Genomic DNA, 24,336 nt, shown 5'->3' on the forward strand with positions numbered 1-24,336 from the left:
ATACATATGATATATATATATGATGGATAATATGAGAATTTATACAGACTATAAGTGAGGACTACGGAGATGTAGCGCTTGTAGACTTGTAACCAACTGACACACTGTATGTAACTGAAAGATGGTTTTATGTTTTATGTTTTGTTTGTATATGTTTTTTAAAAATAAAAATTCCTATTAAAAAAACAACAGACCCTTACAAAAACTAATACTGTACACCACAGTCAAATGCTTCCTTCTTACAAGCTTATGCCTGCATATATCTTATTTTGCTAATTCTGGATAGGAGGATTCATCACCTAGAACTTACCTTGAATAATGTTTAGAAAATTTCCAACAAAGACTGTGGAAGAATCTCCTAGTTATCATTACTGCAGCAAATCTTTCCACACGTTGCTTTGTTACAGAGACTTCTGAGCCGTCAATTAAAAAAAAAAAGGGGGGGCCTTTGAATTTTTGTTATTGTATTTTTCCATATTTTTGTTTTTAATCCATATGCTATCATCCGCAGAGTTACTAACTCTAGCAGGAGATGCAAAGGGATTTTCTTATCCATTGGAAAACAGGAAGAGAGAGCAGTGTTTGTGCAGTGGTTAGAATGCAGAATTGCAGGCTACTTCTGCTGACTGCTGATTGCCAGCAGTACAGCTTGATCCTCACCAGCTCAAGGCTGATTCAGCCTTCCATTCCATGCTATTGTTATTTAGGCGGGGGGGGGGGGTCAGTCAAGCATTGGTTATCCAAGCAGCTCTGTGTTCCTCTTTAAAGTCCCCTCTCCTCATGCCAGACCCACACAAATTTTCTTACAGCCTATTATAGATTCATAGTATTGGTTACTATTTAGTGAGGAGCTGTGTGGTGGCTGACCTATCCTTTAGCTTCTGCTACAATAAAGCTTGTTTCAAATATTACAGTGTTTGTATGCAGTTCTCTCTCTTCTCATGTACACACACAGAGCAGTGACTCACAAGCTACAGCAGCAATGTTTCACCCAGGCTTTCATGTTTTCCACTGGAATTCAGTAATGAACTCATTAAATCACCAGCTTAGTGTGATAGAAAGTCATTCAGCTACTGATGTTGTTGCTATGGAAACCAGCACTCATGCTTAGAGATCTTCCTTCTGCACTGGACTTGTAATTATTGTCAAACTCAACACATCTTCCCCATCCCCCACTCAACCGCAGCATCTTCCACTATCATTAACAGTCCTCCTACCAAAAGTAAATCTATTTCATCAACAATTATTTAATCTATTATGACTATTTTAATTGATTTCCTCCATTCTTTGCATTTTGTCTCCCATCCTGGCTTACTACCAATCCCTTCCCTGGGAGAAGGGATGATACTGGTATTATAAAACTCCCTTTTTACAACCTTGTAGTCCATTAAGGTAAATATTTCATGATGAATATTTAAAACCTACCAGCATTTTATATAGTGTCATTCTTTACATGTAAGAATGGTAGAAATCTTATGTGGGAATTAAGATCACCTCTTCCAATTTCTTATTTCTTTACATACAGGTATTTCTTGGTTAATAACTGCCCTGTTAACCATTCAAATTTACAATGGTGCTGAAAAAGTAGCTTTATGTCCTCAAAACTTACAGCTATCACACACTGTCCCCACAGTCACATGATCATGATGCTGGTGCCTCACAACTGATCCGCATTTACAAAGGTCAGTGCCCCATGATCTCCATTTGTGAACCTCATAGCCAACTTCTGATGAAAAAAATCAATGGAGAAGCTGGCAGTGAGTTTGAAATCATGCTTAATGACTGCAGGTGACTTAACTACTGTAGAACTATAATCTAATTCTGGTAGGGGCACATGTTTCATTTAATGACAGAAGTGTCAGAGCCAATTGTGGTCATTAAGTGACACAATTATTGAGTGAAAATTATTTGTATACACACACACACATACACTCTTCCGCCAAACAAGCTGTATGTTACGGAGGTTAAGATGTTGGACTCTGTGTGTATGTATGTGTGTGTGTACACACACACACACACACACACACACACACACACACACACTTCCCCCAAACAAGCTGAATGTTATGGAGGTTAAGACGTTGGTTAAGACGTTGTCACCAAGGAGATGCAGGTTTAAATCCATCCTCAGCCATACATGCTCAATGGATTATTTTTGGCCAATTGCTCTCCCTCAGCCTAATTTACCTCATTGAGCAGTTTCATAGAAAAATGGAAATATTCTACCTAAAGCACCTGAAGAAATGGTTTCTACTTCTTTTCCTACATTCTATATAATCAGCTGAATGGTTTTGGAGAGCTTAAAACATGTATGCCATTTTGATTATCCCTAACAACAGTACTATCAAATACAACTTATGGAAAATTTATTCAACTACTAAAATAAAACATGAAAATATAAAAATCTTTAATCAGCAGTCTTTTCTAATCATTATATCCACCAACTTGGTGATAAATGGTTTTCACCAATAGCAAAACAATTTGGTACTACTAAATTTCAGCAGAAAAACTTGATGGCAGTTTTAAAGAAAATATATGTTACAGAGTTTGCATCTCTTTTCATGAACATTTTTGTCTCCAAATAAGAACGTGTTTCTCACAGACTAAGTAAGTAGGGATTTAACGTTTATACTTCATGTAATCCTGATATTACAAATCCTTAGATCTTCCTTCATAGGTCTCCTGCTGACATTTTCTGGATAATTTTTTTAGTACTCTCCCACACAGTTGTTAACTCCTACACATTGATCTGAAACTTTCAGATAAAAGCTGATAGTCTGGAAATTTCACTTTCCACTAAGCTATCATTTCCTGAATTGAAATAAAAACAAACCAAGCAAACTCAGCCTTAAACACAGGAGGGCGTAGCCACTGACACAGTTTTGGAAGTTTATATAGCTAGAGACAAGTAACTCACAATTGATGACTAATGAGAAGTTCAATTTTTGTTTCAACAGAAATCAACTATCTAGCCCTCAAGGGGTGGAGATGGTGGTGTGAAAAATTGTCATTGGTCCTGTCAGATTATTGGCATTTCCAGAGGTACTCAACCATATTAATAAGGAAGCTCTGATAAATGTTGTATTTTTGTAACATTCTCTGAGAATTTATGCTGCATGTCATTGACATGCTGGTCGTTGACCAGAACTGCTGATGGGACAGGGCTTTAACTGATCCTCATAATCTTCTGAAGGGTCAGGGGTCACCTAGTGATATAGTGAGGTCACTGGAAGGATTATGATGGAAAGGTAAAACATACAAGCAGCCTCTTTATTGTCATTTTTCAGCTTTCTTGTTGGGTTGAACTGGAGCAAGTCGGCATCATTTTCAACACCCCCTTTCTTGAACTTCTTTTGAAGTTTTAAGAATGAGAAGCTTCTAGGCGGCAAACAAGTATCTTCAGGAAAATCTTCCCAAACTTAAAAAAGTGCTATAAAGTCGCATCACTGAAATCTGCCCATTTTACTACTGGTGTAACTTTGTGGTGTTGAAAACTGAAAATCAGCTTCCATTGTCCATACTGTTGCCTCACTTTGGGGGGGGGGGTCGGCAGGAGGGGCAGGGTGGAACTAGGTTACTCTCATGCTTACATAAACCAACATAAAAGTACTTCCTTTTTTCAACTGCCTCAGAAACTTCCTCTGTCATATTCTTGAAATGTCCTTGGATATCCCCTTCTCTTTGGAGACATTTAAGATAGAAAAAGAGATAATATAATGTATTCAGCTAGTACAATTACCCTACGGTAAATTTCTAGCTGTCAATGAATTCCTGGCAAATACTTAGTCATGTGCTTTCCTGATATACATATATTATCGTAGACCACAATTTGTATTAACTTGGTTAAATGTTACATTTGTACAAGATCAAAATCTGGGAAAAAAATAAGGGGAGAAAGTCAATTTGAGCAGTATATAAAAAGCAACAGGCAGTGTTGGTTAATACAATAATAATAGTAACATAACAACAACGTAATATAAAGTTGTAGGAAAAATTTAAAATATATAACTTATAATTCATATAAGGGTCACTGTGGTGCAGTGGTTAGAGTGCAGTACTGCAGGCTACTTTTGCTGTCTGTTGGCTGCCTGCAGTTTGGCAGTTCAAATCTCACTAGGCTCAAGGTTGATTCAGCCTTCCAAAGTTGGTAAAATGAGGACCCAGATTGTTGGGGGCAATATGCTGACTCTGTAAACTGCTTAGAGAGGGCTATGTGTATACCGTGTAAAGCACTGTGAAATGGTATATAAGTTTAAGTGCTATTGCTAATATTTCTGGAACTAGAAAAAGTTTTTCTAGAGTGGTCAAATGAGCTGAGTTGTTCCAGAAAAGGATTCTTTCTGGATTTATCAATATGGTGGTCACCCTACACAGTTCTCCATAGTTGAAAATTTTGACTTTCATCTATTTATTTATTAGTATTTTACTCTAAATTACCATTATTATATTAATTGCCTTATTGTGTGTGTGTGTGTGTGTGTGTGTGTGTGTGTGTGTGTGTGTGTGTGTGAAATATATACAACTTGGTATTTTTCATCTTGCTGTTCTTTTGGGTTTTGGCAGTCATCAATTATTTAATAGCCTCCAAAATACTCCATCAAACTGTTCTGTCCTGAGAAGCATCCTGTGCTGTCTTACTCTCAGTGATAGAGAAGCAGAATATAATGAAATGTACCTGCAGTTACTATTACAGTGGAAAAACAAATTTCTTTTTTCTTATAAAAGGCAAGGTGTATCCTAGAAAAGGCAGTAATTACCATGCAGCAAAAAAACAGTATTTTGTTCAGCACTTCTCCCTTTATCAAGTCAACAATGCCACAAAAATATCTAGGGCAGTTTTGGGGCACTCTAATGTCCTAGTTTCGTTCCACAATTCATATAGGAGTGTTCCTTTCTTTTCTTAAATATGACAGCAGATGCATTTAGTTGACATGTTGAGGTCAAGTTTGATGGGAATGAACTGATCCTGCACATGTTCTTAGGAGTCACAGGAACTTCTTTCTAAGGTGCTGTTACTGCTGATGAAGGGCTTTTCGCTCTCTCTGCTATCCCCTCTTCAACTCAGTATATAGGTTTGTGGAGATAGAATACAAAGCTTCTTCATAAAAAATGTTCCTGTTAAAGGCAACTATACCTTTCTGTTTTATCAACAAAAACGATTTTCTGTGACCTCAGAAAGAAAAGAAACCAGACAAAGTTTGGTTGGGGAGGGGGTGTGAAGAAAAGTGAAGATATTTAACATTTGTTTATTTAATTTCATTCTGTCACACTGCTGGTGGAAGGCCTTGATGACAGTAACTGACAGTCCCTTTAGTAATGTGGGTTTGTTTTTGCTCCTATCCCAGTTCCTACCTTTTATTTTTTCATGTTGTATTATATTACATTATTCCTTTTGATCTTATTTACATGTGAACCACCTGGAATCAAATCACCAAGAATGAAAACACCAGGGCTGTCAAACTTGTGGCCTGCAGGCCAGACGCATCACGTGCTGGCCATGCCCACACCCAGTTTGGGGTGTGGAGGGGAAAGTCCTGATACGCCACATGATGACACCATGATGATGTGAGTTTGACACCCCTGGTATAAACTACTCAAAGTCAACTTATATAAATACAAAAAAATAAATAAAAAATACCACCCCCAAATTATCACTTTACAGTGGCTCTTTAAATGTTATAGGCACAGCTGAGGTTGAAAAAGCAGGAAAGAAGAGGATTTTCAAATGCTGCACACCCACATGTAGCACTTGTCATCTGTCCGAGTGACACAGCTGAGGTTTTTAGGAAATGGTGTACACGCACGTGCAAAACGCATTCTCACCAGGGGTGGGATTCTACCTGCCAGAGAACCGGCAAATCGTGTCACTGACTGGCGCTCACTCCTTACCAGGCATGCACGCCATTAAACTTGCCTGCTAAGTTGCTATTTCCCCCCCCCCCCAACCATCAGCTGTTATACTGTGCCAGGAGATTTAGATTAGCTAGAAAGCAGGAAACCATTGGATTTCTTGCTTTCTAGCTAATCTAAAAGCAAAGCTGTGCCTGAAGCTTATATTATTCAGTGCACACTCAGGTAGCAGATGGCAGAAACACAGATCTCTAAGTGAATCTGTGATTCTGTGAGTAACTCAATCTGCCTGCCTGCTCTGCCTGGTTTTGGGTAAAAGTTGCTCTGTTTTTAATAAAAAAATTCAATATTTACATACATAGTGTGTTGTGAGTTAATTTTGTGAGTTTGCTTGCTAGCAAATTTTATAAGTTTGTTTGCAAGCAAATTTTATGTGACAGACTCAGGTAGCTGATTGCAGAAAGATAGATCTCTGAATGATTCTGTGAGCAACTCAATCTGCCTACCTGCTTTGCCTGTTTTTGGGTAAAAGTTGCTCTTTTTTTAATAAAAAATTCAATATTTATATAAATATTTATAATATGTATATACAAGCCATGCCCAGCCAGTCACATGACCACCAAACCACACCCAGAAATTAGGCCACACCCACAGAACCGGTTGTTAAGAAATTTGAATCCCACCCCTGGGTGTTATTAAATGTAAACCTAGTCACATGGAATCAGAACAGTAACTCCCATAAGACCTTTCTTCCTCTAAATCAAGAAGCAGGCAAATTGCTATTGTAACTTCTCACTGCATCACTTAGGGAATGATCAATGTAAAGAAGACTAATCAATACTCCATGGTGCAGGAAACCAATGGGGTATTCTTCTGACTTAATTAGCTTGATTGTGTACTGTCAGATCCAATAGTACCCATATATTTTTATCCCTACCCAAGATGAAATGGGGTACGATCTATTACCTTCTGATTTATGTATATTACAAAGTATGTGCAATACAATTGTGAGAATAAGTGCTTTGACTCTCCAGGCTAAAGTTTGGGAATTATGCACAACAATTAAAAGCATTAGAGTAGAATATTTCATGATTAAAATATAGCCTAAAGGAACTTCAGAAGGCCCTAGCTTTAATTTGGGTCAGATATCACAGCACTGGAAGTGAACATTCTTCTCACATTTTAAAAATATTTTGCAGAGAGTTCACTTGGCAATTCACAGTCAGAATTTCTTACTGCTTTTGGTTTGCTTTGATTTATTTCAAATTCACATTCCAGTATTGGAAAATTTTCTGAACCAGGACTCCTTTCCCTTTATCAAAATGCTTATGTAGGCTATGATTCATTGATTACAATCACACTTCTACTGTCCTGTTTTCCAAGTGACGTAGGACATCTCACCCATAATCAGTTTAAATGCTGGATGAAAGTAGATAATACAGTAATGAGCTATGCCACCAAAGCATGCAAACAATATAGAAGACTAAGTAATGATTACTCATTTGCTAAATTTCCAATATTAATTCTGCTTTCCAGTAAGAACTCAGAAACATATACAAGAGGTTGGCCATGCTGCAACAGATATTAATAGGTAGCAGTATTATCTAGGGTTTCAGATATAAACTTTTCCCACTGCCATCTTAAAATGAATGTGTACTCTACTATACAGATATATATTTTCTGATTAGCATGAAATCCCCCACTGACTCTTCTGCCAGCATCATCAATGTCATCTGGCAACTGGCTCCCAGAGAGGAAATATTGTATATTCACAATGCTAAACATCACAGTTTCTATTGCACAACATGTAGTCTAGACATATGTCTGTTTCTATAGGTCTTGTTATCAATTAATTCATTATAAATGAAACAGTGCGGTTTGTTTCCTACAGTACTTCAGGAATTGTCCTTCAGCTTAAAGTAAGGTAGATCTCCCTGTATGGCAAAGGATAATTGATATCGGATAAAATACTTGGTCTCTGGAAAAAGATCAAGGCCTTTAATTTAATCTAAATAATCCATATCCTCTATTTTCAATAAATAAATAAATAAATAAATATAAGGAACAGATTGATTTGAACTGTTTCAGCGAAAAAATCAAAAACTCATAAAATTTTACCAAATGGAATAGGCTACATCATCTTCTATATCTTCAATGCCAGTTTATTCAGGAAACAATTCTATTTTTGAAATAATCTATTATAAATCATCCCTTCCTACTTTGAATAAATATTATAATACATAATCAGAACAATCCTTTTCTAACATTAATTGTTAATCATCCCATATGCGAAATTATTTTTCTAACAAGAAGACAAAAATCTATTATCCAGGTCAGAATGACACTTTTACAGGGCCATAAAGCACAGATAAAATTACTTCATGGGCACAAGTGACCCAGGCACAGCTGTCTGTTTTCTTTTAAAAAAAAACCTGAAGCATTTTTTTTTTTTTTTTACCAAGAAAGAGTATACCCAGGTCAAAACATAGATCCCTCTCCCCTCCCTTTGTGGCTTTCAAGAGTATTATTCTAAAGCAGAGATAGACACTTGTTAAAAATCAAGGACAGAGTTTAACATTTTGGGACACCATTTTCACTTCTAAGGGGCAGGAAATGTAAATCAGTTTTAATAGTCATGATCAAAGACAACTCTGAGGACTGAAAAAAAGGGAAATCGATGGTCAAGCATGGCTTTAACCCACCATATTTGCCTTATTGTTGCTTTGAACATACTCAAATTCCTATTTTTATTCTTCTTTATTTGAAGCATCATATTTATATATATATGTATATGTATTATAAATCTACACTGGAAAACACTGCAAATCTTTTGGGAACATAGAGTTCAACAACACTAATCACAGCATAGAGCTTATGGGGAGCCAAAATATAATTCAATAATGACCAACCTTCTGAAAAACATTTGACAAGTTCAGTTCACAGTACATTGTAGCTTCATTCTAACATGTATCAGGATCCTTGTAGCTTGCTTAATTCTGTGGGCTTTAAAGCCAAACAAGATGAACATATGTATTAAATATCTTAAAACAACACTCATGGTACAGAGAGGTAGAGGACAACTTTTTTCAATTATATTCCTGCTTCATTTAATTTTAAAGGTGAATACTTTTCATCCACATTTAACAATCAAAAGCATTGGTGTAGTAGGCTCATACTTCTACTACTACTGCTACTACTACATTCGTGTCGAAAGCACCTACCAAGGCACTTCCAGATTGAAAGGATTAGCTAGTGATATCACTACTGCCAAGGGGACTCCCAAGGAGGCACCTTTCATGTCCTGGTATTTGCCCACCAAAGTGGTACCTATTTATCTACTTGCATTTGCATGCTTTTGAACTGATAGTTTGGCAGGAGCTGGGACAAACTGATGGGAACGTATTTTGTCATGCGGCTTGCAGTCTCAGGTTTTGAACTGTTGAGCTGTCGACCTCTAAACGGTCTTTTGACTCAAGTGTCTTAATCACACGAACCACCATAGCCCATTGGTTCATAGGATGTGATGACACTCTTTTAGAAGGGCAGATAGGAAAGCTCTAGTCCACTGCAACGTAATAGCTGTTTCTGAAATCCTAGTACTGTACTTACAAACGTTGAAAGGCTTTGGAGAGGATAAATTATTGGGTCTCCAAAGTCAATTCAAGTAGATGTTCAGGTACTGAGCTATTTCCAGAAATTAATTATTCTTAACTTCACAGTAAAAAATTAGTAAAGATAATTAGATTTCCTTGTGCTCTCAGTCTGGTTTACTAGCATGGAGAAAGTCTCTTCACAAGAGCAACTATTTTAATAGCAATTTAATAATTTAATAGCAATATAATACTAGTAATATGTCTAGCTTTAATATATGGACAAACTGTTCTTTAGATATTGTTTTAGATGAAGAGAGGTATCTCTTTAAATAGCTAGAATTTATATTTTTAAAAACATAACTTCAAAAAATATGCTGGCTTATTTTTCCCAGTAAGTTCCAGAAAATTCCTTGATATAGTTCAATATCATATTTGTACCTGGTAACACCCAACACGCTTGCCCATGCTTCCATCACTATATCTAACAATGTAATTGCATGCATAGCCACAATTTCTCATTTTTTTTAATTAATCTGTTTTCTGCCTTGCCTGAATAACCACTTCTTAAAACGTGAAAGTTTGTAACTCTTTTGTAAATATCCAATTGGACTAATCAAAATATTATTCAGTGGAGCTTGGATTTTAAAGTGTCCAAGGTGATGTCCATTGTTATAATAATTTAATAATTCCATACGATCATTCAATAATGCAAGTAGGATCTCTGCCCCTCATTTTCAAAACCTTTATTCGGTATAGAGTAAGGTGAGGAATGAGACGAAGTGGCAATCCCCAATAAGGGCATTACCTCCTCCCCTGCCTTCTGGAACTCTCATTATATTAAAAAGTACAAATTAACTGAATGGCTTTTGTCAGTGTTACCAGCTCAGCATTTAATTGCTTTGAAGTACTGCTTCTCTGGTGGAAATTAACAAGGGCTAGATTAATGCCAGTTCCCACAGGGCATCTGTCATGAACTTAATTGTACCACCACCCAACCTGGTTCTCACAGATAGCGAAGCCATTCCATGATGTTGTCTCTACCTCTTATGAATCAGCAGAATGAAATGCTATATAACTCGAGTTAGCCAACCTTCTAGGTGAACAGAGCAAATACAACTATGCTTTTGTTTTCCTATCACATATTTTTAACCTGTATATAAAACAGCTTTACACTGACTCAAGACTTCCTTGCCTAGCATAATCTATTTTTACAATAAATGGTTTTCCATGGGTACAAAGGTGGGTTTTCCCTACTTCTGCTACCCAAGACCTTTTAATTGGAAATGTCAAGAGTTCAATCAAGGATTTTCTGCAAACTAAGTGTGTTTTATTATAATGTGTGGATGCTCTGTTGGAGACCAGCACAACTATTTGACCTCAGTTACTGGTAAAATCAGTTGTGCCCACAGAAAATGAGAGGCTGTTAATCAACTGGCTGGCTAAGGGAATCTGCGCCAAACTACATAGAAAAAGAAAAGACAACGAAACAGAGAAGGTCTAAGGGTTTTAGATGTTCCTGGCTTGTGCAATTCTCTGCATGTTCTGTGGGGAAAAGAACCAAGAAGGGAATAGTCCTTCACTTGAGATCAGATTCAGAAATGAACCCAACCTCCAGAGCAAATTGGAATCTGATACCTACTTCAAAGTGCTTTGCCTCTACTGTACAAACTTATAGCTTAATTCACAACTACTACTATCTTTACCTAAACTAGAGATATTTTGGGTCAGCCATCTTCAAAATAGGAAGAATGATTTGAATGCTTCAATGTATAGGAGAGATCTATCACTGTAGCATAGAGGTATGTTGCTGCTAATTTCATGGTATGATACTCAAATGTAGCCCAGATGCAGCTTCCTATCTTCACATTCATCCAAAACTAAAGCCAGGAAACTAAAGAGAAATTAATAACTGAATCATGATATCTGTTCAGAAATTATAGATATTTTATTTTGTAGTCCCAGCACTTAACAAATCCATACAAGTTACATCATATATTCATAGAAAAAATCTACACTGTAGAAAATGTATCCAGAAAAAAGATACCTAAATAACTGAAGTAAGAGAACCAAATAAGATTGATGCAAGATCAACCGGAACATTAATCAATCAGTTCTTGTATATAATTAAATGTATAGCTTTTCTTCTTTTTTATAGAGAGCTGCACTATGAACTGCCTTTTGTTTCTTCTGTCTGTTAAACTGCAACCTAGATTTTTCACCAGAGGAAATCGGCCAGGCATTACTCATTGTCTTATAACAAAGGCATAGATCAGCGGTCGCCAACCTTTTGGACCTCAGGGACCACCAAACTCATAATTTTAGATCCCAGGGACCACTAACCGGTTCTGTGGGTGTGGCCTAATTTGTGGGTGTGGCTTGGTGGTCATGTGACTGGCTGGGCATGGCTTGTATGTAAATATTATAAATATTTATATAAATATTGAATTTTTTATAAAAAAAGAGCAACTTTTACCCAAAATCAGGCAAAGCAGGCAGGCAGATTGAGTTGCTCACAGAATCACAGATTCATTCAGAAATCTATCTGCCATTGGCTAGCTCTGTCTGTCACATAAATTTTGCTTGTAAGCAAACTCATAAAATTTGGAAGCAAGCAAACTCACAAAATTAACTCAACACATCATGTATGTAAATATTAAATTGTTTTTATTAAAAAAAGCAATTTTTACCCAAAATCAGGCAAAGCAGGCAGATTGAGTTGCTCAGAGAATCATTCAGTGATCTATCTATCTGCCATCGTCTCTCAAATTTGCTTGCCATGAGTCTGCACTGAATTTGCTTGCAAGCAAACCTTCAGTCCTAAGGGAAGCAGAGCCGAAGATCTAAAGACTAGCTAGAAAGCAAGAAATCCAACCATTTTCTGCTTCCTAGCTAATCTAAATCTCCAGGCACAGCGGAACAGATGATGGTCAAAAAAAGGAAAAACAGCAATTTTAGCCGGCAAGTTTGCTGGGTAAGGAGTGAGTGGGTGGGAGCATTCCTGCGGGCCATGTGGGCGGTGCAGCCCTGTGTTTCTGCGCAGCCTGGATTAATTACTTTGGGGGGGTGCTCTGGAAGTGAGATTTCTCTGCAGCCCACCAAAATTTTCTCAAGGCCCACCAGTGGGCCGCGGCCCACCGGTTGGCGACCGCTGGCATAGATAACCCTCTTCTACACTTGCCTCTAAGCTTCTACTAATAATACGACTTTCATAGCTAAAATTAAACAGCTTTGTTTTGGACACCACTTCTACAACTCAAGTAGAAATATAAAGCTGCAACAGCAACCAAAAAAATTATCACAAATGTGTTTTCAAACAAAACAACTAATGAAAACTAGGTGTTGCCTTTGCTTTCTTTGCTGTCTGGTAACAACTTTTAAAACCACAAGTGGAGCTTGATTTTTAGGAACCTTGCCATTTATAAATGTAGTAAATAAAACACTGGAGGTTAGATACTAATGGCTTTATCTTTAGGGATAAAAATAGAACATGAAATTGGGGGTTGGAGGATTTGCACAGAACTACTCAACATCTCTTGAACAGTCAGCTGATTGTTAAAAAAAAACACCTGGAATTTCCATTTCACGACTAGAGGAAATAGGCTTGCCTAGGCAGGTCCATTCACTGATCGTTAATATATATATGACAGTAGAAGTTTATGAAAACCTCCTTATCACAGAGAGTGTCAGATATGTCAGTCTTTGGCACCTATGTTAGACACTGAAATGTTTAGTCAAAACACTTCGTTGAAATGAGGAATTATTTAAGGGTCACAAGTGTGACATTTTCTGCCTCCCTCTAACTTTCCAAAACATACAGGAAACAATTTTCCTACCAAATAATTAATGTGTCATGGATTTTCTGACTTTCAAAATTAGTAAGCAGTTAAAATATATACTCTCCCAATTAGAGGAAAGGGGATTTCCTAGATAACCAAGATATAGGCATCAGTATATATATAAGAAAGGATAAATAAGAAGCGACACAGCTTAAACACATTTTCAGCAAGGTATTCAAGTTATTCAATCTTGAATTTTAGCCCCTCCATTACACTTTTTAATGTAACTTACCAGGAGACAAAACAATACTGTTCTGTGCAGCATTTTGGGGAGTAAAAGAAGACTCCAACATAAATCTACTCTTACATATTTTCACATATCACAACAGTTTCTCCGCTCTGTTGTTTTAAAGCTATCCACAGTAGTCCTAACTGCCTTCAAATGCCTGAAAGGAAAGAACAGATTATCTTATTACCAAAGCACGTTTTAAGCCCACTAGAAGATAGATGAGCACCTGTCATACTTTAGAAAGTACTGACCAATGTAACAGTCAAACACAGCAAATAATCTTTGCCCCACTAAAATATCCACCATATTTCTTACTAGAGGAAGAAACCAAAGCTGCATTGTTAGGTTTCATGCTTAATAATACACTCTTAATATGCCATGCCACATTGCATTGAATGCTGTCAATCAGCAAAAAGTACAGCTAGTCAGCAAAAGCAAAACACTACCATCAATACTCTGACAGTTATCTCCTGTCACTACTCATACAGGAAAATTGAGTAGTACAGTAAAATCTGAACAGATTTTAAGAGGACTGATTTAATTATATGTTCATCATGAAGATATGCTGAAAAAAGAACTACAGAAAACAAGCATTTTGTCTACTTGGATTTACCAAAATAATAAATGCCATAGGACAGTGCTTTTCTTGTACTGTTCCAAAAACCGAAGCAGTTAAAAAACCCTACTGAATTCCAAGAAATGCATATCTTCAATAGACTAATGATGAAACAAAAATAGCAAAGGCCTTTGCATAGTAGATTTGTATGACATGCATCAGAATAAAAATTTAGAGCCAGTTACTTTATTGCACTCTATTTTTAAAATTTAAAGTAATCTCTCTGCTTTTAAAGAAATATAAGTATATGTAATTTATCTTTTAAAAAAAGTTCTACATCTTACAAGAGATTTAAGGTCCTCTTCTAATCTGAATCTATCACGTAATATATTTCTGCAAGTTTCTCACATGAATCAATCAGCAATAGAAAGATTTGGAAAGACAGTATGTGGTTGTGGCAGCTTTCAGCTTCTGTCATTACTAGACTTTCTAGTTTGGGCTGAGAATTGAGGCCTAACAACCTCTGCAGGATAACAACTAGTCCATTATTTTTCAAGTATTGTATGTGTATACAGTTGTCAGGGAATAGAAATGTTGGCCACACCTGCTGGGCCTCACTGAATCCTGTTTATATTGAAAAATTATTGTAAGAAGGTCCTCTTCATTTGTAAGAGTGGACTTTTTCAAAAATTGTACTGTGAACTTTAGCTAACTGTTTTTAAAGAAAGAGACTAAAATTAACTATGAACCATTTCTTCAAATATTCCTTTCAGAACAGTCTAGAATCTTTAAATAACCTAAATGATAAACATGAGATGGAGTAATCTATGGTTTATAAGCCCACACCCTAACCAATTTCTTCTAAATGGGAGGAGCCAACAGGAACAATTGGGTTTGTTTATGACAAAACCATATTGTTGCCTACTCTTAATAATGAATTTATGCTGCAGAAGGAAAATATATACATGTCAATTTTGTAGCTACTTGTCTACAAATTTGTATCAAATTCAAACTGCCTTTAAAAAACAGGGATTGCTGATGATCTTGATATATTATGCTTTTAAAAGGGTGTGCAATCACTAATTTTAAAGTTTTAAAATTGTAATTTATGAAGCACCCGTTTTAAAAATGGAAAACTGAATATTAATTTACTGATTTGGACATAATAATTAGTTTTTATTTTAAAAGTAGAGAATATTGCTAATAATAATTTGAAATAATGCCATCAACACAGTATGGCAGCTGTTTGATTTACAGGGGTTCACAATTACATTCTGGTGTGTGGTTGTGCCTTAATTTCCTAACTGAAAGATTCATCAGCAAAGATTATTATTTGCTGGAATGTTAAAAACCAATCATACAGGCATAAGGAAGTTGATAGACAACTTCTTACACAAATATAGAGTAATCTAAAGTAACGGTCTACAACCTTTCTGTCTTTGCGGACCAGCGGCAGTGGCAGTGGGGGCAGGGAGAGGGGATGGTTTCACATGCGTGCATGCCACTTGCGTAAATGCAGCTTCGCGTACCCGTGTGGTCTCCAGCCATTTGTGTGGCTTGGTTCCCAACAGGTCGCATCTGGGGGTTGGGGAGCCCTGTTCTAAGACGCTGTCAATAGCCAGAAATTACTTTTACACCCTGACAACTTTTTTTCTGAAAAGTAGAAGCTTGTTGAGAGAAGGAGAAAAACTCTTTCTGATTAAAGTTATTAGACAGATGGTCCTTATTTCTGATCAAAGGTAGTGGCAGCAAAAGTAAAAGTCTGCCTGAGAACAATGACGTCTATAATTTCCCAAGCAAACAGAGAACAAAATGCTAGGACAGCTGCTTGGGACAGATGGATCTTTTGACAATTCCATGATGCTTCCACTAGTGAATTGGTATCAAGATCAAGACGATGTGCCTGTGAGTGTGCACAAAGACTCCTGGAGCAATAAGTATTGGAGCTGAGGGAAATAAATGCATGACCAGTTCTTGGGAATCATATAACCAGATCCTTGCAATGGGTAACTTACAACTTTCCTGTACTAATGGAATTCAATTGTACAAGATGGAAGAAACTATATCTCCAGTATGTTGCTATGTAAGATCTACATAAATAAGAAATATAAACATATGTGAAGAAATATTGCAACAGATAAAGAGGAGATAAAATATATGTAGCTCTCTAATGAGAAAAAGGTGTGCTTAGATTCCATTTGTAAAAATGGTAGGTCTAAAGGAAGGACATTCCACATTGCAAGAGCATTTAAAATTACATATAAACTTTAAGAGGTATTCTTGACTAGATCTTGGCAATGTATTACAGTACTTCATTTTTAAGACTCCTATATTGGACCAGAGAAATGATTAAATTTCAAGGAAGTTAACTTCAGTTGGAGGCTGTGTCAAAAAATTTATTGTTTTTATTTTATTTGTTATATATTTTTAACTGTCCTTGATTGAGATGGGTAGCAAGATAGATGGATAGATGGATGCATGCATGCATGCATTCAATGGCTTAATTTAATTGAATTACAACTGAAATTAAGAGTTTCACCCATTTAGGTTAGCACTATTAGTATAACCTAATCCAGGGGTGGGCAAACTTTTTGGCTCGGGGGCCTCATTGACTTTTAAAATTTGACAGACGGGCCGCTACCTGGTGTCGAAATGCCTGTCATTACAAGTCAAAATCAAATGAATGCAATCATTCAATCATTCACATCAAACCTTAATTCTTCGGCGGGCCGGATTAAAAAGACCAACGGGCCGGATGTGGCCCTCGGGCCGTAGTTTGCCCACCCCTGACCTAATCATTCCCCCCTCATTGGAAATGCTCATTTTACCTTTTTGTCAAACCTTAGCAATAGCTTAGCAATAGCAATAGCACTTAGACTTATATACCACTTTATAGTGCTTTACAGCCCTCTCTAAGTGGTTTTACAGAGTCAGCATATTGCCTCCAACAATCTGGGTCCTCATTTTATCCATCTTAGAAGGATGGAAGGCTGAGTCAACCTTGAGCCTGGTGGGATTTGAACTGCCAAATTGCAGGCAGCCAATAGTCAGCAGAAGTGGCCTGTAGTACAGCACTCTAACCACTGTGTCACCAAGGCTCTTAACACACATCAGGTATGAACAAGCCAAGAAACTACTTAGACAAATAATATAGGATATAAAGTGGAAAACAGAATTAAGACATACTGAATACCTCAGGATAATATTTTGGGACACCCAAGATAATAACATGAATTTAGATATTTAAATAGGATAATTGTGCCAAAACAATATAGAATGCTTACTCTAATCCATTTTGACATGCCTTATATATGGCAATGCTGGAAGGAATATACATAAATGTTCCATATTGTTTAACTTTATCATAATGCAAACATCCAGAAAACAGGTAAATGTCAACTTCACAGGTCTCTGAAATTAAAAAGGCTATTCAGGCCAATTTATTTAAATTATTTGTTATCAGAATAAAATGATATAAGATCTTTAAATACTGCTACATTTATGTCTCAAGGCTTAAAGTTATCATAAAGTTCATGTTTGACAGTATTTGAATTACTGAGAAAATCAAGAAAATTAAAACTACAATTAAAGTCAGATTCACTTTGAAACATACAATTTCTTCAATAGCTAGTCCGTGAACTATTTAATTCCTAACAAACTAAGAAAAGAAACCAGTACTTTAGTGTGGACCGATTTTAAAATTCACTCATTCACTCACAAAACCCAGCTCCACTATATTGACTATCATGACATTTTATTTAGAGCACACTAAATTATTGTAAGTTCAGATCTAAATCTTTGCAGGCAGGAGTACCCAGGGGTGGGCTGCTGGGGGGTTCTCAGGGGTTCGGGAGAGCCCCTAGCTAACATTCTGTGCAGTTCGGGAAAACCCCCAAATCCGATTCCTGGCTGGCCCTGCCCACCCCACCCCATCCCTCCCAGGAGTCCCCACACGGCCTGTTTTGAATGCAGGTAAGTGCAGGGCAGGTGTGGAACCTCAGGGAGGGTGAAAAATGGGCCTCCCGGAAGTTCGGAAAGGCTGGAAATGGGCCCGATTGTGGTTTCCAGAGAGCCCCTGGAGTCCAGGGAGGCCATCTTTGCCCTCCTGGAGGCTCGAGGAAAGCCTCAGAGCCTGGGGAAGGCAAAACGCCCCCCTGTCATGGTGCAGGAGGCCAAGTAGACCATGCCCACCATGCGCACGCCCACCCAGCAACCAGGCAGAGAACCCATTGCTAAATTTTTTGAAGCCCTTCCCTGGAAGTACTGTTTAAACTTTGAGCTAGTTATAATTGCAGGCAATGTCCCATCAGTTATGTTTTGTTGGATGCATGTCCAGTATCTTTTTCAGGAGGGAACAGTTTTTCCAAAATCTTTAATTAACAATTGTAACAATTAGAATCATACCTTCTTTTCAGTCAAAGTGTTCTTAAGTTGTACAAAAGTTGTTTCTTCAGCAATGCATTTGCCAACCACCATTAAAAAAAGAAATTTAAGTCTACAGTGGAACGTCGGGTCGCGATTGTAATCCGTTCCCGGATTTCGGTCGTGACCCAGTTTGGTCATGTCTGGAAGCACGACCGTGCATGTGCACAGTAAAAAAAAATGGCGCAGAAGGGGAAAGCGGCACAGAAAGGGAATCTTTCTGCACCGATTTTGTTCGCTACCGAATTTTTGAATTGTGACCCGATTCAAAAATCGGGTGGGATTTTTATTCACCACCTGATTTGGTTGCTCCTTTTTTTCAAGACCTTCTCCTTCTGTTCTTAACATGCAAACAACAACAAGAACAACAACAACCTGCCCTACTAACTTCCCCTCAAAAGGAACTATTTAAGACTGTGGCCTGTTATCTATGCTACTGTTGAGGGCAATACTTAATGGAAGAAGATGAAACAGTTACTTTAGCCTATGCAAAAATTGGGAGAATGGGAATAAATGGGAGAGAAGAGCCTTTTTAGACTATGGAAACAAAATAAACATGAAATCTGGTAGCACATTCATGACTAATCAACTTTATTGGGGCATAAACATTTGGGAGCAACAGCTTACTTCATTGGATTCAGGGAGGTAGATAACGTCTCTGTAAACATTTGGGAATTACACAGAAGTTTAAAAATTATTAAGCATTTGCTGAACTATATTTTATTTGCTTCAAAGTATAGAATACTACTAGCTCTTCCTGGTTAAATAGATACATTTACTACTTAATGTGTTATTACCGTATTTCAATTGGCCTGGTGGGAGATGTTTCTGGGAATTTCAGTCAAAATAAGCTGACTGACCTTAAGTGAGAACAACAGATCTGCGGGAGTAATAATTTGCTAATCTACCTCAGAAATCAAAATGTCTTGGCAGACTGTGGGATGTGAGTGACTTTTTTTGTATATTGAAAAATAAATAAAACTTAACTCATACATGTCTTTGCTATTTGGACTTGATCAGTATATCGAGAAATTCCTCAAGATGTAGCTCTTCAGTGACATCAAAGACAGAATGATGGCATATAATTTAAATACAGTAATAAAATGAATACTTAGAATCTTGATATATTCTTTGTACTTTAAGGATATTTGGTTAAGAAATACCTATCGTGCCTACTTTCAATCTAGAGGGTTATATTAAAGACTACAATATTAATATTACAAAGTGTTTCATATCTGAGGATCTCTGTAATCCTTACACTTCTACAAGCAAAATGTATCTTATTTTCATCTCAGTTGAAGGTTTGCATTGCCTAGAACACTGAACTTTATGATTAAGGCAAAAATTTTACTCAGGGATTCTGATCCATAGTTTTAATTATAATATGAAACCAGCTCCATTTTCTGGAAAATAACCCATAGTTTTCTGTTCTTTATTTTAAGAGAGAGGAATATGATTGATACTTTCGCAACTTTGATAAGAAAAATTAAACATATCATCTTCTTATTCAATACAAGTGAGAGTAATCATGATAGACAATATCTCTGATTGCTAATGAGAAAAGCATTCATAAACATCAAGGAACAATATACACAGTAGATCGCAACCATTGTTTCTAATGTTGCCATTTTGGTTCATTAATTTCCTTTTGCTAAATCCTCAGGATCAATCACTCAACACCACCTCTTCTAGTCTCACGTCATCTCAGCTCTTACATTTTTCAAATTAGTAGTATGGTGATCTAAGACTTGGCTTACCTGTGCAGCTTCTATGATTCAGATGGTGGGGCATGTGCAGAGGGTTCACGTTGTTGTGCGTGTGTTAGCCTTTTTAAAGAAACTATAGACAGTGTGTGATCTGTTGGGTCATTCTTTTCAAAGTTAATAGAGGTGTTTTCTTTCCCCTCATGACCTCCAGGAAAGTGGAGTGAAGCCTCCCCCCCCCCCACAGCTGACCAAAATGGTCTGCCTGCCATTTGTTAGGGAAGGGGGAACAAAGGGAGCTGTGGAGTGCAAGGAAAAATCCACCCCCACTTCCCATTCTAGTATGTTCCCAAAGACCAGGAAGGAAGAGGGTTCACTCTGTTGACTGCTCGTGTCTCCCAGCCAACCCTACCTCCCTAGCAGGTTTCCTCATCCTTCCTTCATAAGTAACCGCTGTTAAGAAATTTCCATTTCAGCATTTATTCCAAAGTAACCAACGGCTGCTTGCTGGTCAGACCTTGCCACTGGCTAATTGGGCACAAGTGTTGGGGAAAGGTGAGAAAGAGGGTGGGGATATACCCCACTCATCTTCCCTTATGCCACACATCTTACACAGCAAAGTGTAGTTGGAAGATGCGGTCATACAAAAGTGACCACAACTTCCTCCAATTTCTTTCCTGCAGGTATCATGAGTCCCAGCATTCTGTACGTTAACCCATTTGAGTTACCTTGGTTCAGTTGTTCTCTATACATTTCAATTTTGCCCAATTGAAAATTATTATTTCATTTCATTGTTGAACAACTTTACCATTGGGAACATTTTCCTAACCAAACCAAACTCTTCTTCTTTATAATTTTAACCCCTTATTTCTTACCGATTTTTGCCTTGTCTTCTATATGCCAACCTTTCAGATACTTGAAAGCAACTATCATGTTACTCTACAGTCTTCTTTAAACTAAACATCCTCAACAGTTCATAGAATTTTCTTTCTAGACCCCTTGCAATTTTGACTGCTGTTCTCTGAACATGCTCCAGTTCATCAAAATCCTTCCTAAAATGTGTGCCAGAACTGGACACAATATTCTAGGTATGACCTTATCAACACTATGATTTCATTTATACAACATAAAATAAAGGAGTTCAAGCATGGAAGTGAGCAAGATAACCCTCATAGTCAGCTTCATTTAAAAAAACCATTGTTTCTCATTTTTGCATTCCTCATATGAGATATCTACTCATCTGATATAATATAGTGTTTATTGCTTTTAGGTCAAAAATTCTTCAGTTTTATATTTTAAAAAATTGTTATATTAGAATTAGTTTCAGATCTCAAATTCAATGATATTTTTTTCTTGTCATATTCACTAGAGTATCACAGGAATGAATATAACAGAACTTACCCAATCAGACTGAAATAACAAGGTATATTGATTACACAAATCCATGTTTGTATTTAAATATTTTTTAAAAAATTGTTGCCCATTTTTATTTTATCTCTCTGTTAAGTTTGCAAACTTTTATACTGAGAATATGAAACCTATAGGTGGGACCTTTAAATTGGGTGAGAATTCAAAAACAAGGGTACATTGATAGCACATTATACAATGCATAATGAGATTTTTAACTGTACAAAATAGGCATTAGGGCAATTAAAATTGCAATGTATATTTAAGTATCAGAACCTGTTTTGAATTAAGAACGTTAAGCTCTGCTAAAGAAGAAAGGACAAAACCAGTCTCTGTCTAAGGTTGCTAAGCAATACGATACTTTTAAAAAGGGAGGTGGCGGGTTGACATTTAATATTTGTAATATGGAAGTTGTTGAAATGTCCAGCTACAGACACTTTTCTTAAGCAGCTGCAGTGAAATAAAAGATACGGCAAATCACTATGACAGATGCATCTAAGGCTGATGCTGTATATGTTTCATTTCATATTTTAGATCTATATTTTTCTTCTGTTCTGGCTTTATGGCTGTACATGGTTCTATTAAGCAATGTAATTTCAACAAGAACAACAAACAAACAAAAAAAAAAAACTCCCACAACTGTAAAGTAAAATCCACAACTGATGCTTAACCAACAATCTTCAGTATATCCAATGATATAATCATCGGCCTCAATCTGTAGCAATTCAGGTTCAGAAGACCCTATCAACTGTTAAGTCAGTGTTAACTGATCTGTTATTATATCTATTATATCAAAATAATGGATGAACATAGAACATAGACAATATTGCAAATGCCTGAATGCTGTTGCTTTCAACGGGGAATCAGGGGAAATGTACAGTCGCCAAGAAAACAAATGGGCATTTCCATGAAGTTCAAAGGGTTAGGGTTAGGAAATAGGAACTGGAAGAAGGGACCGTATGTTTTAAAACATTATTTACGGCCACCTCGCCAGCTCCCTCTGCTGAGTGCTTTCAAAATTTACTTTAGCTCAGAGAGGCCTTTATCAGATGGTCACAGAAGCTGCCTCAGCTATACTTGAGACTGAGACAAACGTCAAGCGCGGTTCTATACAACAGTCCCCTTAGTCAATAAACTGTACTAGAAACACTCCTCTACGCTCCTGTTCAGATGGGAAACAATGATGTAGCAATAAAGGAAAATGTATGCAGTCCTAAACTGATGACTCCCAACTCTTAATTTAAATTGCTTTTTCCTAATACTCTTCCTGCTTTCTAAGAATTGATTTTCTTTCTTTCAAAATAATGGAAAACAGGTTAATTTCAAGGGAGTATTTATCAGCATGAATAGGCTGTCTTGAAACCAAATAATTTTTTAATTTTGTTATAAATCCTATATGAAGCCATTTTATATAGTTATTTACTCCCCGCTTTCCTTCAACTCTGCAAAAACAATTTAAATATTTTTTTCATTCATAAATTTAGAAAGTCATACTTTTAAACATGCAACAATTTTTTAAAAGTAAGAATAGATATAAGGCAGAAATAAAAAAGAAAATGTAAGGATCAAACAGAAAAACTTAATCACATGCATACTGCTTTTAAAATGAAGAAAATAAACACAAGAATCCCTCATAAATCTATATGGTTCTTTTTTGGAGTCGTAAGGGATCTGGAGCTAGGGGTAACCAATTACACCAAATTACATAGATTGAACAAAATGTCAGTTATTGTTAAGAGCTTCAAATAGATTTGTTTAAATGTTCTTTAACTTTTTCATTCACTGCTTTTTAGATATAGACTCTCTTCTAGTATACTTCTATCTAACATACCACCTCCATGCCTTAGAAGACAATCAACCTTAAAAGGGAGTGGCAAAAATGTGAGGTAAACTGATTATTAACTATACACGAGGCCTGTGACAATTAAACACTCAGGAACCCAACTGTGGAAACTTGGACAGCAATTAGTCAAAGAAGACTAATTCAGCATATCAGTGTATCAGTATATTGAGACAGCATGGCACCTGGAATGGACATGGCAGGTGTCCATTACAAATGGGGGCTGGTTGTTAATAGTAACTCTGACTGTGGGAAAGTCCCACAAACTTTACATCATATTGCAATGGAATGGCCCATCAGAAGATTCCCAGATCCTTGCAAAAATTACATCATTTCGAAGGCACTGGTGTCCAATGGCTAAATGTTATAGATATTCAGCCATAGACTTAACAACTCTAGTAACTGCTCATACATAACTTTATTCATCATTTACATTGTGCATTTTTAAAATGATTCAGATGCTGGTGATTATATTTTAATGCACATTTTATATGCTGTTTTTGTGAATTATATGCGCTAATGCCGTAATCTGTTATACAGGTAATCTTCAATTTACAATCACAATTAAGCCCAAAATTTCTGTTGCAAAGTAAGACATTTGCTAGTTGAATTTTGCCCCATTTTGCGACTTTTCTTGCCACAGTTGTTAAATAAAGTGCTGCAGTTATTAAATTAGTAACACAGTTGTTAAATGAATCTGGCTTCCCCACTGAATTTGCTTGTCACAAAAGGTGACCACATGATCCTGGGAAGCTGCAACTGTCTTAAATATGAACCAGTTACCTAGCATCTGAATGTAAATCACAAGACCACGGGGATGATGCGGTGGTCGTAAGGTGAAAAATGGTCATAAGTCACTTTTTTCAGTGCCGTTTTAACTTCAAATGGTCACTAAGCGAA

The 24,336-nt window shown here is 36.7% G+C and overlaps 1 protein-coding gene across 2 annotated transcripts in view; it reads right to left on the reverse strand.

Annotated features, from left to right (window-relative positions):
• MYO1D (myosin ID) overlaps window positions 1-24,336 on the reverse strand; it is a 137,996-nt gene that overhangs the window by 20,121 nt on the left and 93,539 nt on the right. Inside the window, exon 22 of one of the 2 annotated variants that reach the window (XM_087946587.1) lies at window positions 13,442-13,665. The exons of the other annotated variant lie outside the window; for it this stretch is intronic. Within the exon in view, the coding sequence (XP_087802713.1) occupies window positions 13,593-13,665 (73 nt within the window). The 3' untranslated portion in view covers window positions 13,442-13,592. Of the gene's footprint in view, window positions 1-13,441; window positions 13,666-24,336 lie in introns of those variants that run through there. 2 annotated transcript variants of the gene reach the window in all.

Source organism: Notechis scutatus, chromosome Z (assembly GCF_049901735.1).
Source record: "Notechis scutatus isolate UNSWTSFEM ecotype Mainland chromosome Z, rNotScu1.2, whole genome shotgun sequence".
In the NCBI taxonomy this organism is placed as follows: Eukaryota; Metazoa; Chordata; class Lepidosauria; order Squamata; family Elapidae; genus Notechis; species Notechis scutatus.